The 18,949-nt window shown below is 47.9% G+C and overlaps 1 protein-coding gene across 1 annotated transcript in view; it reads right to left on the bottom strand.

Moving 5' to 3' along the window:
* The window catches only part of LOC140727460 (stomatin-like), a 60,660-nt gene that overhangs the window by 38,327 nt on the left and 3,384 nt on the right, over nt 1-18,949 (bottom strand). Inside the window, exons 2-3 of the mRNA XM_073044773.1 lie at nt 15,118-15,239; nt 14,946-15,034 (exon numbers count right to left, since the gene is read on the bottom strand). Coding sequence (XP_072900874.1) covers nt 14,946-15,034; nt 15,118-15,239 — 211 coding nt within the window. The remainder of the gene's footprint in view (nt 1-14,945; nt 15,035-15,117; nt 15,240-18,949) is intronic.

Here is an 18,949-nt window from a genome sequence, read left to right as displayed (position 1 = left end):
TTAGAAATTACCGAGGGTTACCCATAGCCCTCTATTTTTCGAAGCTCCATGTACCTATCCAGGAGTTTCTAAAAAAACCCTATCATATTTGCCTCCACCACCATCACCGGCAGCCCATTCCACGCAGTCATCAATCTCTGCATAAAACACTTACCCCTGACATCTCCTCTCTCTCTACTTCCAAGCAAGTTAGAACTGTGCCCTCTCGTGCTAGCCAATTCAGCACTGGGAAAAAGCTTCTGATGATCCACACGATCAATACCTCTCATCATCTTATACAGACACATCTCAAACCATCGGTCTGAGTGCATCCCTTCTCTATCACCTACCTATCCTCCTGTACGCACTGTCTCCAAGCTACTTCTATTTGTGAACCAACAGCCCCTTCCTCCTTCTCTTCAGTTTCATTCCCACCCCCCAACAATTCTAGTTTAAACTCTCCCCAATAGCAAACCTCCCTGCCAGGATGTTGGCCCCCCCCTTGGATTCAAGTGCAAACCATCCTTTTTGTACAGGTCACGCCTGCTCCAAAAGAGGTTCCAATGATCCAGAAATCTGAATTCCTACCCCCTGCTCCAATCCCTCAGCCATGTGTTTATCCTCCACCTCACTCTATTCCAGTACTCACTGTCGCGTGGCCTGAAATTACCACCTTTGAGGTCCTGCTTCTCAACTTCCTTCCTATCTCCATGTAGTCTGTTCTCCTCCCTTTTCCTACTTATGTCGTTGGTACCAATATGTACCACAACCTCTGGCTGTTCACCTTCCCACTTTAGGATATCGTGCTCGCAATCAGAAACATCCCGGACCCTGGCACCTGGGAGGCAAACTACCATCTACATTTCTTTCCTGCATCCACAGAATCATCTGTCTGACCCCCTGACTATAGAGTCCCTTGTCACTGCTGCCTTCTTCCTTTCCCTCCCCTTCTGAGCCACAGGGCCAGACTCTGTGCCAGAGGTGCGGCCACTGTTGCTTCCCTCCAGTAGGCCATCCACCCCAACAGTACTCAAACAGGAGTACTTATTGTTAAGAGGGACAGCCACTGGGGTACTGTCCCGTATCTGACCCTTGCCCTTCCCTCTCCTGACTGTTATCCACTTACCAGTCTCTCGAGGCCCGGTGTGACTATTTGCCCATAGCTCCTATCTATCACCTCCTCACTTTCCCTGACAAGACAAAAGTCGTTGAGCTGCAGCTCCAGTTTCCTAACCCAGTCCCTAAGGAGCTGCAGCTCGACACACCTGGCGCAGATGTGGCTGACCGGGAGGCTGGGAGTCTCCCAGACTTCCCACATCTGACACCCAGTACAGAACACCGGCCTCACAGACATACTTCCTGTTTCTACTAGAAACATCGAAAACCTTGTGGTGAACTACATATACCTGTCTGGACACGCCCCCCCTGCTGACTGCTCCTGTGGCTCCTCCCACAGACCCCGGTATAAAGGCGATTGGAGACACCACCCCGGCCTCAGTCTCCAGGATGCAGTGTGGTGGTCAATTGCTGCTTGTTCTTTCTTCCAGCCAATAAAAGCCTATATCTCGCCTCACGTCTCCAAGAGTTATTGATGGTGCATCAGTTTTATTGGCTGGAAGTTTTAAAACATGGAAAGCATTTTACATCCGGAAAAATTAGACATTGATCCTCAAGACTCAGAAGCAGTTCTTGCCTTTGAACTCTGGCTTGCATGCTTCCAATCATACTTGGAACAGATTCCCGTGACTGAGCCCGCTATTATGCACCCCGAAAGTTTACTCCCTTATCAGGGACCTGCCGACCTACCAAGGGGCACTGGACGCCCTCAAAAGACAGTACCTGCAGCCGGTTAACACCGTCTACGCAAGATATCGCTTAGCGAAGCGGCGGCAGCAACCCAATGAGTCGAGCGGGCAGTTTCTCCGAGCCCTACAGACACTCGTGCGAACTTGTGACTGCAAGGGACTGACGGCGGAACAACATTCGGAGCTGCTGGTAAGAGATGCCTTCGTTACGGGGATCAGGTCAGTGTACGTGTGCCAGTGGCTGCTGGAAAATGCCGATCTTACCTTACGCTCGGTGATCGAGACGGCCAACACACTGGAGGCTGCTCTGCACAACGCTGATGCTGTCCAGCCACGCGATCCCCCGCCGGTTCCCACGAGCGAATTCATTACCGCCGCTGCCAGTCGCGAGTCCACGAACTCCCCGAAACTGACCACAGCTGCTGCCAGTCACAAGTCCGCACAGTGTTACTTCTGCGGACTCGAAAAGCACCCTCGAAAATGCTGCCCGGCCCGAGAAGCGACCTGCTCCAGCTGCAGGAAGAAGGGCCATTTCGCCAGGGTCTGTAAGTCTGAACCACGAGTGGGGTCGGGCAGCGTTGTGTGTCAGGCATGGGGGCCGCCATCTTGGTCACCGCCATCTTGCCTGCCCGCCTCGTGCGAGGCATGGGGGCCGCCATCTTGCCTGCCCGCCTCGTGTGAGACATGGGGGCGGCCATCTTTGTCAGCGCCACCTCGTCCCGCCCCCGACCCATCGGTACTTACCGGGCACCAAGACAGCGGTTCAACTCTGGCCTCCGTAATCCTCGACAAAAGTGCCCCACACCAGCTTGCAAGGTCAATGATGGACATCCTGGTGGAGGGGCACAGGACTAGCTGCCTGTTTGACATGGGCAGCACTGAGAGTTTTATTGACCCGGACACGGTGCAACGCTGCGGACTCGTGACACGGCCGGTAAGCCAGAGGGTCACCATGGCTTCTGGGTCGCATTCCACAGACATCCGGGTGGGTTGTGTAGCGACATTAGTGATGCAGGGCACAGAATATCGGAACTTTGCGCTACTGGTCATGCCTCAACTGTGCGCGCCTGTGCTATTGGGGCTGGACTTCCAGAGCCACCTCGAAAGTGTGACTATGGCATATGACGGGCCCCTCCCACCACTCACTGTCAGGAGTTTTGTGGGACTTCGTCATATACCCCGCTACTGACCACACACACACACACACCGACCCACACATCCCACCCAGCACCATGCCGACAGCTGCGCTACTGACACCACTTGCAGCCTCTCCACCCTCAAGATCCCTCCCCCACCGCTGTTCGCCAACCTGACCCCCGACTGTAAACCTGTGGCAACTAAAAGCAGGAGGTATAGCGCAGGGGACAGGGCCTTGATTCAGTCAGAGGTGCAGCGGCTGCTCAGGGAGGGGATCATTGAGCCAAGCACAAGTCCTTGGAGGGCCCAGGTGGTTGTTGTTCGCACCGGGCAGAAAAATAGGATGGTCGTGGACTATAGCCAGACCATCAATAGGTTCACGCAGCTTGACGCATACCCCCTACACCGCATCGCGGATATGGTCAACCAGATAGCTCAGTACAAGGTGTACTCGACAATAGATCTGAAATCCGCTTATCACCAGCTCCCCATCCGCCCAGAGGACCGCCCCTACACCACCTTCGAGGCAGGTGGCAGGCTCTATCACTTCCTGCACGTCCCATTCGGTGTCACAAATGGTGTCTCTATCTTCCAGAGGGAAATGGACCGGATGGTGGACCAGTGCCAACTGAAGGCCACATTTCCCTATCTGGATAACATCACCATCTGTGGTCATGACTGGCCGGATCACAACGCCAACCTCCAATGATTTTTCCAAGTGGTGAAAGCCCGGAACATGCCTTACTCCCTTGAGGGCATCGGGACAATGACCAGGGAATGCCAAGTCTGCGCTGAGTGCAAACCGCACTTCTACCGTCCTGAAAAGGCGCAACTTATCAAGGCCACCTGCCCCTTTGAGCGACTGAGTGTTGACTTTAAGGGCCCCCTTCCCTCCACCGACCGCAATGTCTACTTTCTCAACATTATCGACGAGTACTCGCAGTTCCCCTTTGCCATCCCCTGCCCCGACACCACTGCCGCGTCCGTCATAAAAGCCCTGCGCCAGCTCTTCACACTGTTCGGATATCCCTGCTATATCCATAGTGATAGAGGGTCCTCCTTTATGAGTGACGAGCTGCACCAGTACCTGCTGGCTAGGGGCATTGCTACTAGTCGGACCACGAGCTATAATCCCCGGGGTAATGGACAGCCACAGTATGGAAGGCCACACTTTTAGCCCTTAAGTCAAAAGGGTTGTCGGTCTCTCGATGGCAGGAGGTCCTCCCCGAGGCACTCCACTCTATCCGCTCCCTGTTATGTACATCCACCAATGCCACCCCTCACGAGCGCCTATTCTCTTTTCCCAGGAAGTCTGCCACTGGGACCACCCTACCGGCTTGGCTGACATCCCCAGGGCCAGTGCTGCTCCGGAAACATGCGAGGAGCAATAAATACTCCCCGCTGGTCGAGAGGGTTCACCTACTACATGTGAACCCCCAGTATGCTTACGTGGTCTTACCTGATGGGCGGGAGGACACGGTCTCCGTCCGCGACCTGGCGCCCGCAGGAGCAGCAGACCACTACCCCGAACACTCCATGGTAACTATGAACCCTGTACCCGAGGTGACACCGCGCACACCGAGCCCTACACAGACTCCTCACGACACTCCTATACCAGGTTCTCGCACACGCATGAGGGATCACTGACGTCTAGTGGGCTGACACCTCCAGTCAGGCCGGAACCAGCACAACCACCGTCTCCGGTGCAATCACCACCGGCACCTGTGCAATCATAGCCAGTGCTACGTAGATCGCAGCGACAGATTCGACCACCTGATAGACTTAACCTGTGAATATACTTGTAAGAAACTTCGCCCCATGGGGACTCTCTTTTAAAACAAAGGGGGGGTGAATGTGGTGAACTACATTTACCTGTCTGGACATGCCCCCCTGCTGACTGCTCCTGTGGCTCCTCTCACTGACCATGGCTCCTCCCACGGACCCCGGTATAAAGATGATTGGGGACACCGCCCCGGCCTCAGTCTCCAGGATGCAGTGTGGTGGTCAATTGCTGCTTATTCTTTCTTCCAGCCAATAAAAGCCTATATCTCGCCTCACGTCTCCGAGAGTTATTGATGGTGCATCAAACCTACAGCACAATACAGGCCCCTCGGCCCACAAAGTTGTGCTAAACATGTCCCTACCTTAGAAATAACCAGGCCCTCTATTTTTCTAAGCTCCTTGTACCTATCCAAAAGTCTCTTAAAAGACCCTATCGTATCCTCCTCCACCACCGTTGCCGGCAGCCCATTCCACGCACTCACCACTCTCTGAGTAAAAAACTTACCCCTGACGTCTCCTCTGTAGCTACTCTCCAGCACCTTAAACCTGTGTCCTTTTGTGGCAAACATTTCTGCCCTTGGAAAAAGCCTCTGGCTACCCACATGATCAATGCCTCTCATCATCTTGTACACCTCTATCAGGTCACCTCTCATCCTCCATCGCTCCAAGGAGAAAAGGCTGAGTTCAATCCAGGCAACATCCTTGTAAATCTCCTCTGCACCCTTTCTATGGTTTCCACATCCTTCCTGTAGTGAGGTGACCAGAACTGAGCACAGTACTCCAAGTGGGGTCTGACCAGGGTCCTATATAGCTGCAACATTATCTCTCAGTTCCTAAATTCAATTCCATGATTGATGAAGGCCAATACTCTGCATGCATTCTTAACCAGAGTCAACCTGCGCAGCTGCTTTGAGTGTCCTATGGACTCGGACCCCAAGATCCCTCTGATCCTCCACACTGCTAAGAGTCTTACCATTAATACTATATTCTGCCATCATATTTGACCTACCAAAACGAACCACTTCACACTTATCCGGGTTGAACTCCATCTGCCACTTCTCAGCACAGTTTTGCATTGTATCAATGTCCTGCTGTAACCTCTGACAGCCCTCCACACTATCCACAACACCCCCAACCTTTGTGTAATCAGCACCCTTATGAACCCATCCCTCCACTTACTCATCCAGGTCATTTATAAAAATCACGAAGAGTAAGGGTCCCAGAACAGATCCCCGAGGCACTCCACTGGTGACCGACCTCCATGCAGATTATGACCTGTCTACAACCACTCTTTGCCTTCTGTGGGCAAGCCAGTTCCGGGTCCACAAAGCAATGTCCCTTGGATCCCATGCATCTTTACTCTCTCAATAAGCCTTGCATGGAGATACTTTAGTATCAAATGCCTTGCTGAAATCCGTATACACTACATCCACTGCTCTACCTTCTTCAATGTGTTTAGTCACATCCTCAAAAAATTCAATCAGGCTCATAAGGCACGACCTGCCTTTCACAAAGCCATGCTGACTATTCCTAATCATATTATACTTCTCCAAATGTTCACAAATCCTGCCTCTCAGGATCTTTTACATCAACTTACCAACCACTGAGGTAAGACTCACAGGTCTATAATTTCCTGGGCTATCTCTATTCGCTTTCTTGAATAAAGGAGTAATATCCGCAACCCTCCAATCTTCCGGAACCTCTTCAGTCCCCATTGATGATGCAAAGATCGTCACCGGAGACTCAGCAATCTCCTCCCTCACCTCCCACAGTAGCCTACGGTACATTTCATCTGGTCCTGGCGACTTATCCAACTTGATGCTTTCCAAAAGCTCCAGCACATCCCCTTTCTTAATATCTGCATGCTGAAGCTTTTCAGTCTGTTGCAAGACATCACTATAGTCACCAAGATCCTTTTCCATAGTGAATACTGAAGTAAAGTATTCATTAAGTACCTCTGCTATTTCCTCCGGTTCCTACCTGCGTCTCAATATCACCAAGACCAAGGAGATGGTGGTGGACTTTAGGAGATCTAGGCCTCATATGGAGCCAGTGATCATTAATGGAGAATGTGTGGAGCAGGTTAAGACCTACAAGTATCTGGGAGTACAGTTAGACGAGAAGCTAGACTGGACTGCCAACACAGATGCCTTGTGCAGGAAGGCACAGAGTCGACTGTACTTCCTAAGAAGGTTGGCGTCATTCAATGTCTGTAGTGAGATGCTGAAGATGTTCTATAGGTCAGTTGTGGAGAGCGCCCTCTTCTTTGTGGTGGCGTGTTGGGGAGGAAGCATTAAGAAGAGGGACGCCTCACGTCTTAATAAGCTGGTAAGGAAGGCGGGCTCTGTCGTGGGCAAAGTACTGGAGAGTTTAACATCGGTAGCTGAGCGAAGGGCGCTGAGTAGGCTACGGTCAATTATGGATAACTCTGAACATCCTCTACATAGCACCATCCAGAGACAGAGAAGCAGTTTCAGCGACAGGTTACTATCGATGCAATGCTCCTCAGACAGGATGAAGAGGTCAATACTCCCCAATGCCATTAGGCTTTACAATTCTACCGCCAGGACTTAAGAACTTTTTAAAAGCTATTAATGCTTTTTGAGATAGTGATTTAGATGCATATCATATTTTTTACTGAGTTAAGTATTGTATGTAATTAGTTTTGCTACAACAAGTGTATGGGACATTGGAAAAAAAGTTGAATTTCCCCATGGGGATGAATAAAGTATCTATCTATCTATCTATCTATCTATCTATCTATCTATACACACTTGCCCACTGTCATACTTGATAGGTCCTATTCTTCCATGTCTTATCCTCTTGCTCTTCACATACTTGTAGAATGCCTCGAGGTTTTCCTTAATCCTGCCCGCCAAGGCCTTCTCATGGCCCCTTCTGGCTCTCCTAATTTCCTTCTTAAGCTTCTTCCTATTAGCCTTATAATCTTCTAGATCCCTAACATTACCTAGCTCTCTGAACCTTTTGTAACTTTTCCTTTTCTTCTTGACTAGATTTATCACAGCCTTTGTACACCACGGTTCCTGTACCCTACCATAACTTCCCTGTCTCATTGGAACCTACCTATGCAGAACTCCACACAAATATCCCCCGAACATTTGCCACATTTCTTCCATACTTTTCCCTGAGAATATCTGTTTCCAATTTAAGCTTCCAATTTCCTGCCTGATAGCCTCATAATTCCCCTTACTCCAATTAAACGCTTTTCTAACTTGTCAGTTCCTATCTCTCTCCAATGCTGTTGTAAAGGAAATAGAATTATGATCACTATCTCCAAAATGCTCCCCACTGTGAGTTCTGACATCCGACCAGGTTCATTTCCTAATACCAGTTCAAGTACAGCCTCTCCTCTTGTAGGCTTATCTGTATATTATGACAAGAAACCTTCCTGAACACACCTAACAAACTCCACCCCATCTAAACTCCTCGCTCTAGGGAGATGCCAATCAATATTTGGAAAATTAAAATCTCCCATCACAACAACACTTATTATTACACCTTTCCAGGATCTATTTCCCTATCTGCTCCTCGATATCGAAAAGTGGCCAGTGAGTGAGTGGGCCAGTGAAGGAGTGGAGATTTGAGGCTTTGACTCAAGAGGCTTCGATGAGAAGAGGCGGAGGACGAGCTTGTTCCCAGTTAGTCTTTACAATGCCTCCTGAGATGGTGATGTGCCTCTCCTGTGACATGTGGCAGTCTTGGGGGAACTCCCCTCTCCCGCAGAGTCACATCTGCCAGAAGTGCTTGCGGCTGGGCGATCTGGAAGACCATGTGAGGAATCTGGAGCAGCAGCTGGATGACCTTCGACTCATAAGGAAGAATGAGGCAGTCATAGATGAGAGCTACAGGGAGGTAGTCACACCTAGGCTGCTGGAAGCAGGTCGTTGGGTGACAGTCCGAGGGGGGAAAGCGAAGGAGAGTAGACAGGTAGTGCAGAGCACCCCAGTAGCCATTCCCCTGAATAATAAGTTTACCGTCCTGGATACTGTTGGTGAGGACGACCGACCAGGTGTGAGCCACGGTGGCAGGGCCTCTGGCACTGAGTCTGACCCTGTGGTGCAGAAGGATGGGACGGAGAAGAGGAGAGCTGTCGTCATTGGAGACTCTGTAGTCAGGGGAGCAGACAGGAGATTTTGTGGACGTGAGAAGGAAACCCGCATGGTTTGTTGCCTCCTGGATGCCAGGGTCCAGGATGTCTCTGACTGGGTGCATGGCATCCTGGTACGAGAGGGAAAGCAACCAGAAGTCGTGATACATGTTGGGACCAATGACATAGGCAGGAGGAGGGATGAGGTCCTGAAGTGTGAGTTTCGGGAACTAGGCAGAAGGCTGAAGAACAGGACCTCAAGGGTGGCGTTCTCAGGATTGCTGCCAGTGCTACGTGATAGTGATGGTAAGAATTGGAGGAGATGGCTGTTGAATGCGTGGCTGAGGAGTTGGTGCAGGGGGCAGGGTTTTAGATTTTTGAATCATTGGGATCTCTTCTGGGGAAGGTGGGACCTGTACAGATTGGATGGGTTGCACCTGAACTCGAGGGGGAGTAATATCCTTGCTGGTAGGTTTGCTAGCATGGCTCAGGAGGGTTTAAACTAATTTGCAAGGGGGATGGGACCTGGAGCGATAGACCAGTGAAAGAAGTGCATGGAGTAAAGCCAGATCTAACATATAGAGAGGCTTTGAGGAAAGAGCAGCAGCAAAAAGGGTATAAAGGTAGTAAGGTAGAAGGGCTAAAGTGTGTGTACTTCAATGCAAGAAGCATCAGGAACAAAGGTGATGAACTGAGAGCTTGGATACATACATGGAATTATGATGTAGACTTGGCTGGCACCAGGGCAGGAATGGATTCTCAATATTCCTGGATTTCAGTGCTTTAAAAGGGATAGAGAGGGGGGAGAAAGGGGAGGAGGGGTGGCATTACTGGTCAGGGATACAATTACAGCTGCAGAAAGGGTGGGTAATGTAGCAGGATCCTCTTTTGAGTCAGTGTGGGTGGAAGTCAGTAACAGGAAGGGAGCAGTTACTCTATTGGGAGTATTCTATAGGCCCCCTAGTAGCAGCAGAGATACTGAGGAGCAGATTGGGAGGCAGATTTTGGAAAGGTGCAAAAATAACAGGGTTGTTATCATGGGTGACTTTAACTTCCCTAATATTGATTGGCACTTGTTTAGTTCCAAGGGTTTAGATGGGGCAGAGTTTGTTAAGTGTGTCTAGGATGGATTCCTGTCACAGTATGTTGACAGGCCGACTAGGGGGAATGCCATACTAGATCTAGTATTAGGTAACGAACCGGGTCAGGTCACACATCTGTCAGTGGGTGAGCATCTGGGGGACAGTGATCACCGCTCCCTGACCTTTAGCATTATCATGGAAAAGGATAGAATCAGAGAGGACAGGAAAATTTTTAATTAGGGAAGGGCAAATTATGAGGCTATAAGGCTAGAACTTGCGGGTGTGAATTGGGATGATGTTTTTGTAGGGAAATGTACTGTGGACTTGTGGTCGATGTTTAAGGATCTCTTGCAGGATGTTAGGGATAAATTTGTCCCGGTGAGGAAGATAAAGAATGGTAGGGTGAAGGAACCGTGGGTGACAAGTGAAGTGGAAAATCTAGTCAGGTGGAAGAAGGCAACATACATGAGGTTTAGGAAGCAAAGATCAGATGGGTCTATTGAGGAATATACGGTAGCAAGAAAGGAGCATGAGAAGGCCTTGGCGAGTAAGGTAAAGGAAAACCCCAAGGCATTCTTCAATTATGTGAAGAACAAAAGGATGACAGGAGTGAAGGTAGGACCGATTAGAGATAAAAGTGGGAAGATGTGCCTGGAGGCTGTGGAAGTGAGCGAGGTCCTCAATGAATACTTCTGTTCGGTATTCACCAATGAGAGGGAACTTGATGATGGTGAGGACAATATGAGTGAGGTTGATTTTCTGGAGCATGTTGATATTAAGAGAGAGGATGTGTTGGAGTTCTTAAAATACATTAGGACGGATAAGTCCCCGGGGCCTGACAGAATATTCCCCAGGCTGCTCCACGAGTCAAAGGAAGAGATTGTTGAACCTCTGGCTAGGATCTTTATGTCCTCGTTGTCCACAGAAATGGTACCAGAGGATTGGAGGGAGGCGAATGTTGTCCCCTTGTTCAAAACAGGTAGTAGGGATAGTCCAGGTAATTATAGACCAATGAGCCTTACGTCTGTGGTGGGACAGCTTTTGGAAAAGATTCTTAGAGATAGGATCAATGGGCATTTAGAGAATCATGGTCTGATCAGGGGCAGTCAGCATGGCTTTGTGAAGGGCAGATCATGCCTAACAAGCCTGATAGAGTTCTTTGAGGAGGTGACCAGGCATATAGATGAGGGTAGTGCAGTGGATGTGATCTACATGGATTTTAGTAAAGCATTTGACAAGGTTCCACTTGGTAGGCTTATTCAGAAAGTCAGAAGGTATGGGATCCAGGGAAGTTTGGCCAGGTGGATTCAGAATTGGCTTGCCTGCAGAAGGCAGAGGGTCATGGTGGAGGGAGTACATTCAGATTGCAGGGTTGTGACTAGTGGTGTCCCACAAAGATCTGTTCTGCGACCTCTACTTTTTTGTGTTATTAACGACCCGGATGTGGGGGTAGAAGGGTGGGTTGGCAAGTTTGCAGATGACACAAAGGTTAGTGGTGTTGTAGATAGTGTAGAGGATTGTCAAAGATTGCAGACAGACATTGATAGGATGCAGAAGTGGGCTGAGAAGTGGTAGATGGAGTTCAACCCGGAGAAGTGTGAGGTGGTACACTTTGGAAGGACAAACTTCAAGGCAGAGTGCAAAGTAAATGGCAGGGTACTTGGTAGTGTGGAGGAACAGAGGGATCTGGGGGTACATGTCCACAGATCCCTGAAAGTTGCCTCACAGGTAGATAGGGTAGTAAAGAAAGCTTATGGGGTGTTAGCTTTCATAAGTCGAGGGATAGAGTTTAAGAGACGCGATGTAATGATGCAGCTCTATAAAACTCTAGTTAGGCCACACTTGGAGTACTGTGTCCAGTTCTGGTCGCCTCACTATAGGAAGGATGTGGAAGCATTGGAAAGGGTACAGAGGAGATTTACCAGGATGCTGCCTGGTTTAGAGAGTATGGATTATGATCAGAGATTAAGGGAGCTAGGGTTTTACTCTTTGGAGAGAAGGAGGATGAGAGGAGACATGATAGAGGTGTACAAGATATTAAGAGGATTAGACAGAGTGGACAGCCAGCGCCTCTTCCCCAGGGCACCACTGCTCAGTACAAGAGGATATGGCTTTAAGGTAAGGGGAGGTAAGTTCAAGGGGGATATTAGAGGAAGGTTTTTCACTCCGAGAGTGACTGGTGCATGGAATGCACTGCCTGAGTCAGTGGTGGAGGCAGCTACACTAGTGAAGTTTGAGACTACTAGACAGGTATATGGAGGAATTTAAGGTGGGGGGGGGGTTATATGGGAGGCAGGGTTTGAGGGTTGGCACAACATTGTGGGCCGAAGGGCCTGTAATGTGCTGTACTATCCTATGTTCTACGTTCTATCCCTGTTACTATTAGGTGGCCTATTAAAAAACACCCAGTAAAGTTATTGACCCCTTCCTGTTCCTAACCTCCACCCACAGAGACTCTGTAGACAATCCCTCCATGACGTCCACCTCTTCTGCAGCCATGACACTATCTCTGATCAACAGTGCCACACCCCCACCTCTTTTGCCTCCCTCCCTGTCCTTTCTGAAACATCTAAAACCCAGCACTTGAAGTAACCATTCCTGTCCCTGAGCCATCCAAGTCTCTGTAATGGCCACCACATCATAGCTCCAAGTACTGATCCACGCTCTGAGCTCATCTGCTTTGTTCAGAACACTTCTTGTGCTGAAATAGACACAATTCAAACCTTTGGTCTGAGCACGTCCCTTCTCTATCACCTGCCTATCCTCCCTCTCACACTGTCTACAAGCTTTCTCTATCTCATTCTTCACAGGTAACTTACTTCACCTCGACTCGTTATCCCCTAAGCCCCGCTGAGCCAAAACCCTCCTACTCTGTCTATCTCTACTCCGTTGCCCGCTCCTCCAATGCCTGCTCTATAAAGCTGTCTCCTTCACGCTGGTCTAACTTGCTGACATCCATGCGTTTGCGTAGTCATCTCTCGATCAAACCACTGAAAAAAAAGCTGCCTCCTTTTAAACTCTTCACGCTGGTCTAACATGCTGACATCAATGCATTTTCACTATTTGTTCTTGTTGCCATTTGCACTATTTGTATTTTTATATGGAGGAGGTTGATGTTCTTGTTGCTGTTTGCATGATTTGTTTTTTTGTCTGGAGGAGGTTGATGTTCTTGTTGACATTTGTATGACTGACTTTTGTGCAGGGGGGTTAATGTTTTATTTTTTTACTTTGAACTAGTTGCATGGTCCTTTCTTGTTTTGTGGTTGTCTGTGGGGAAGATGAATCTCAGGGTTGTTTTCTCCAGTCCTGCTGAAGGGTTTCGGCCCGAAACATCAGCTGTACTCGTTTCTATAGATGCTGCCTGACCTGCCAAGTTCCTCCAGCATTTTGCATGTGTTGTTTTGGATTTCCAGCATCTGCAGATTTCCTCTTGTTTGTTCTTTACTGCATACATCCTTTGACAATAAATGTATTTTGAATCCTTTGAATCCTAATCCATACGCCTTTGGACTATGGGAGGAAACCAGAGCACCCAGAGGAAACCCAGACAACTACAAGGAGAACGTACTAACTTCCTTCAGACAGCAGTGGGAATTGATCAGTGATTGATGACACTGTCCCTTAGGATCCAGGTGCAAGGTGTTTTGTTGCCTCTCGGGATGGTATGCCTGACAGTAAGGTGAACATTGTGGGATTGAGAAGGAATGGATGACAGTAGTAGACTTTTGGAGTAGTGATCCAGGGGGATTTAGGGCGTGAGTTCGAATCCAGTGACACAAACCAGCAGAGATCAGTGTACAACCCGGTGCCTCACTGCACTGCACAGGACTCCACAGGTATCAATGTTTGTGGGGTTTGGAAGAGGGACATGCGATAACACTTGAGACCTCCACCCTTCTTTTCCCCCATCCCCTGGTCATGGACTGTTTGCCCCACTTTAGGGAGGAGGTAACGAAGCATCCACATCAGACCCACCAGACTCAAAAACAGTTACTTTCCCAAGCAGTAAAGCTGATTAACACCTCTACCCATTAACCCACCCTCCACACCCCCAACCACCACTACTTTATAATTTCCTGTCAGTCACCTTATGTACAGACACTCCTGTGTCTAGTGTCACTTTATGGACATACAATCAATCTACGCTATCTTATCTGTTTATATTTATTGTGTTCTTTGTCTTATTGTGTTTTTTTGTACTGTATCAGATCCAGAGGAACAATTATTTTGTTTTCCTCTACACTTGTGTACTGGAAATGACATTAAACAATTGTGAATCTCAAAACAGCTCTACAATGCCTCCTACTTGACTCCCTAGATTAGCAGAAGATGTGCACAGAGGATGATTAGCTGAGCATCTCGCATAGTTACTGAACATTCCATCAAAACTGCACAAAGAGACGATGGTCGAACACCTTCGTTACATCGACCTCAAAAGACAGCATCTCCTAGTGGCCACCCATTTCAATACCAAATCCCATTTCCATTCCAACATGTCTGCTCCTGGCCTTCTCTACTGCCGCAATGAGGCCACTCTCAGGACGAGGAGCAGCTCCTCATATTCCATCTAGAAAGCCGCCAACCTGATGGCATAAACATCAGTTTCTCCAACTTGTGGTAACCGCACACCTGTTTTCTTCCCCCTACCCATTCCATCGCCAAAACCTTTTTTTATTTTCCTCCATTCTGGTTACCCTCTCACTTCTTATCTTCTACCTCCCCCCCCCACCCCCGTCCTCATGACCAGTGCATTGCCTCCCTCAGGTGCCCCTCCTCCTTCCCTTTCTCCCTTGGTCCACTCTCCTCTCCAATGATTCCTTCTTTTTTACCTTTTCCATCTATCACCTCCCAGCTTCTCACTTCAACACCCTTCCTCCCCCTCACCTTCTCCTCCCCTTCCACCCCACTCTTACTCTGACTTCTATCCCTTCCTTTCCAGTCCTGATGAATGGTCTCAGCCCGAAGCATTGATTGTTTATTCCTCTCTATAGATGCTGCCTGGCCTGCTGAGTTCCTGCAGCATTTTGTGTGTGTTGTCCAAGAAACACTTACCTTAATACAGAGCCAGATGGACAGGGGGAAGGTTGCAAGAATGAAGATTATTGAGCCGACGATGAGAAGCCATTCACCCCATCTAAACCCTGGCAAGAGAGTCATAGTGTTGAGAAGCCTTACCATGAACAACAAGAGTGAATGTGAAGATTGTTTTTATTACTTAACCAACCAATATCTTCTGATTTCTGTTCTTCTTTTGTGATCATCTCCAAGCTCAGTGCATTCAGATGTCTTTTGAAGTGAGTCATGATCAAACTCTCTTCTGCCCCAGACTGGAAGACCTGTTGATCCCTGAAAGGCACAGGCAACAATCAATAACGGATAAGCCACCACATACAGTCACTGGGCTGGGCTAAGTCAAGGTTAGGCGTTGCATGTGTCCAATAGATCTGCCAAGGTTGCTAAGGGACTGAGGCACAGCAGTATCATGGGATCGTAGGCTGCCAAGTTTCTTAAAAGGGCCACTGTCCTCGATATACAGGACACAAACCACTCTGTATTGATAAGTGGTCAAGAAGGCATATAGTCTGTCGGCCTTCATTCATCAGGTATTAGTGTGGGAAAAGCCTTTCTGGTCCAAAGAGCTGCACTGGCCATTCACCCACCAATTTAACCCTGGCCTCATCACAGGACAATTTACAATGACCAATTAAACTACGAACCAGTACATCTTTGGATTGTGGGAGGAAACTGGAACACCCGGAGGAAATCCATGTGCTCTTGGATATACAAGCTTTCTTACAGAGGATGCTAGGATTGAACTCTGAACTCTGATGCCCCAAGTTATAATAGTGTCTCGCTAACCACTACACTACCGTGGCCCCCCACCCCACAGCGAATGGTGAGATGGTGAGTGTGAATTCACAGGGAGTATAGTGTGGGACAGTTTAAGGACAGTTATTTTGGACGGAGAGCACCAGTGTTATTTTGGGAAGCTAATCTATCACATGTGGTAGCTTCCTGTGCTTTTCTGGTATTGAGTTACTGCTTGTGGTTGACTGATGGACACATTACAGGCTGGGAGTGGCCGGGATAAGCAAATGGTGGGCAGGGTCGTCACTCCAGAGTTTTGATAGAATACAGAATGTTACAGCACAGTTCAGGCCCTTCGGCCCACAATGTTATGTCAACCTTTTAACCCTCTTTAAGATCAATCTAACCCTTCCCTCCCACATAGGCCTTAATTTTTCTAACATCCATGGGCCGATCCAGAATCTCTTAAATGCCCCTAATGTATCTGCCTCTACCACCGTCTCTGGCAAAGGGTTCCATGTACCCACCATTCTCTGTGTATAAAATCCTACCTGCCATCAATCCCTCAACAATTTCCTCCAATCACCTTAAAATCATGACTCCTGGTATTACCAGGGGAAAAGTCTCTGGCTGTCCACAACTGCATGTTCTTCATTTTCCAGGACCAAGAACAACCGATCTCTAGAAACGGAACGCAGAATAAGCCTCTCGGTCCCTCCAGCCTAACATGTCGCTTAACATGACCAAGAGCGATCCTTTAGACTAAATGGTTAATCTTTAGAACAATGCACCTGGGAAAAAAGATTGTTAAATCTTTCTCATTCAGTACATCGCTGCTAGACATTTAACGAAAACCGGGATGAGGGAGCATATACTAGCTATTCTGTATTGGCTTCCTGTATCTTTCAGAATTGATTTTAAAGTTCTCTTATACTTATACTTTATTTTATTGTCACCAAACAATTGATACTAGAGCGTACAATCATCACAGCGATACTTGATTCTGCGCTTTGCGCTCCCTGAAATAGAAATCGAAGTAAATATAATAAAAGTTTAAATTATAAATCATAATTAGAAAATAGAGAAGGGAAAGTAAGGTAGTGCAAGTCAGGTCTGGATATTTGGAAGGTACGGCCCAGATCCGGGTCGGGATCCATTCAGCAGTCTTATCACAGTTGGAAAGAAGCTGTCCCCAAATCTGGCCATACGAATCTTCAAGCTCCTGAACCTTCTCCCGGAGGGAAGAGGGACAAAAAGTGTGTTAGCTGGGTGGGTTGTGTCTTACTGGTTTTTAAAGCTCTCAATGATCACGGACGGGAGTACATCACAAAATCGTTTCTGATTTATAAACCTGCTCAAGCTCTCAGATCTTCTTCCACCGGTCTCTTCAATGTAAACAGTCTCCCTCAGAAATTAATTGGCAGGTCAGCTTATTTTGAACCAAGCTCCTAAACTGTGTAACTCAAACCCTAAGACCATAAGAGATGAAGACTCAGCTGACACTTCTAAACGCCAGCTCAAAACCCATTTATTTAACCTTGCTTTTAAAACATCAAATTGTCTTTTATTTTCATGTTTATTTTTATTTTTATTTTATTTTCATGTTTGTAACTGTGAAGCACTTTGAACATTGTCTGTATGAAAAGTGCTCTGTTAATAAAATTATTATTATTAAGTACACTTAAGTCATAAAAATGTGATATCGAATCAGTGTCTCCTGCAGCTCTGAAACAGGCCATTAAGCTCAGCATAACCATGCTGTACTTGCTCAATGTTCTGCCCATCCTGTACTGGTCTATTTGAGCATCCATCTGAATGCCTCACGATAGTCTCTAATTCCACCACCTCCTCTGTCAGCGAGTTGCAGGTACCAACCGCCCTCTCCATAAGAAACGTCTCCCGCAGGTCCTCTTTAAAATTCCTTCCTCTCACTCTAAGCCAACACTATTGGGTTTTCAATCCCCCTGCCACAGGATGAAGATTATTACTATCTCGTTAGTCTATGCCTCTCATAAATCTCTGTCAGTCACCTCTCAGCTTGCTTTGCCTAACAAGCACAGCCTAAACAGTTTCTTCCCATCACTAAAGTCGTACAATCCAGACAACCTGAAACTTATCTTCCCCACAGACAGCCACAAAACAAAGAACCATGGAACCTGTTCAAAGTAAGAAACATCATATGACAACTGCTCTGCCTGTGACCACAAGAAAATGCAGGGAGTTACGGGCATGGCTCAGCACGTCACGGAAAGCAGCCTCCCTCGATAGACCGTCTACACTTCTCACTACCTCAGTAAAGCAGCCAACATAATCAAAGACCCCACCCACCCTGACATTTTCTCTTCTCCCCTCACCCATCGGGCAGAAGATGCAGAAGTCTGAAAGCACGTACCATCAGGCTCAAGGACAGCCTCTATTATCAGATTATTGAGCGGGCCTCTTGTACAATAAGGTGGACACCTGGTATCACAATCTACCCCGTTATGATCTTGCACCTTATCATTTACCTACACCGCACTTTTAGCTGCCCTTGCCAGTGGCCTCTAGACCATAAGGATGAAAGTGAGTAGATGTGTGAATGACGGAGAGATGGAGAGATAGATGGCTAGACAGACTGGGACAGACAGCTAGATAGACCAAAAAACCATAAGGATGAGAGTGAGTAGATGTGTGAATGACGGAGAGATGGAGAGATAGATGACTAGACAAACTGGGACAGACAGCTAGATAGACCAAAAAACCATAAGACATAGCTGCAGAATTAGGCCATTCAACCCTTTGAATCTGCTCTGCCGTTTCATCATGGCCGATTTATTATCCCTCTCAAGCACATTCTCCTGTCTTCTCCCCATAAATCTTAACACTCTGACTAATCAAGAAGCTATCAACATCCACTTTAAAGGTACCTATTGCTTAGCACACTGCTCCTACATTTCGGGGTGTTCTGGAGTTGTGAGTTCAGATCCAGCAACATCTGTAAGCAGTCTGTAAATCCTCCCAGTGGAATGAGTGGGTTTTCTCCAGGGGCACCAGTTCCCTCCCACAGTCCAAAGACATACCAGGTAAGTTAATTGATCATTGTAAATTGTCCTGTGATTCGGGCAGGGTTAAATTGGGGTTGTTTGAGGTTGCTGGGCAGCAGAGTTCAATAGGCAAGGCCTATTCCACACTGTATCTCTAAATAAATAAATATAGTGACTTAGCCTCCACAGCCATCTGTGGCAACAAATTCTACAGATTCACCACCT

The sequence above is a fragment of the Hemitrygon akajei genome, chromosome 5, assembly GCF_048418815.1.
Source record: "Hemitrygon akajei chromosome 5, sHemAka1.3, whole genome shotgun sequence".
NCBI lineage: Eukaryota > Metazoa > Chordata > Chondrichthyes > Myliobatiformes > Dasyatidae > Hemitrygon > Hemitrygon akajei.
Note: the sequence above shows the minus strand (reverse complement) of the source record. Positions and strands in the feature narration are given on the sequence as shown.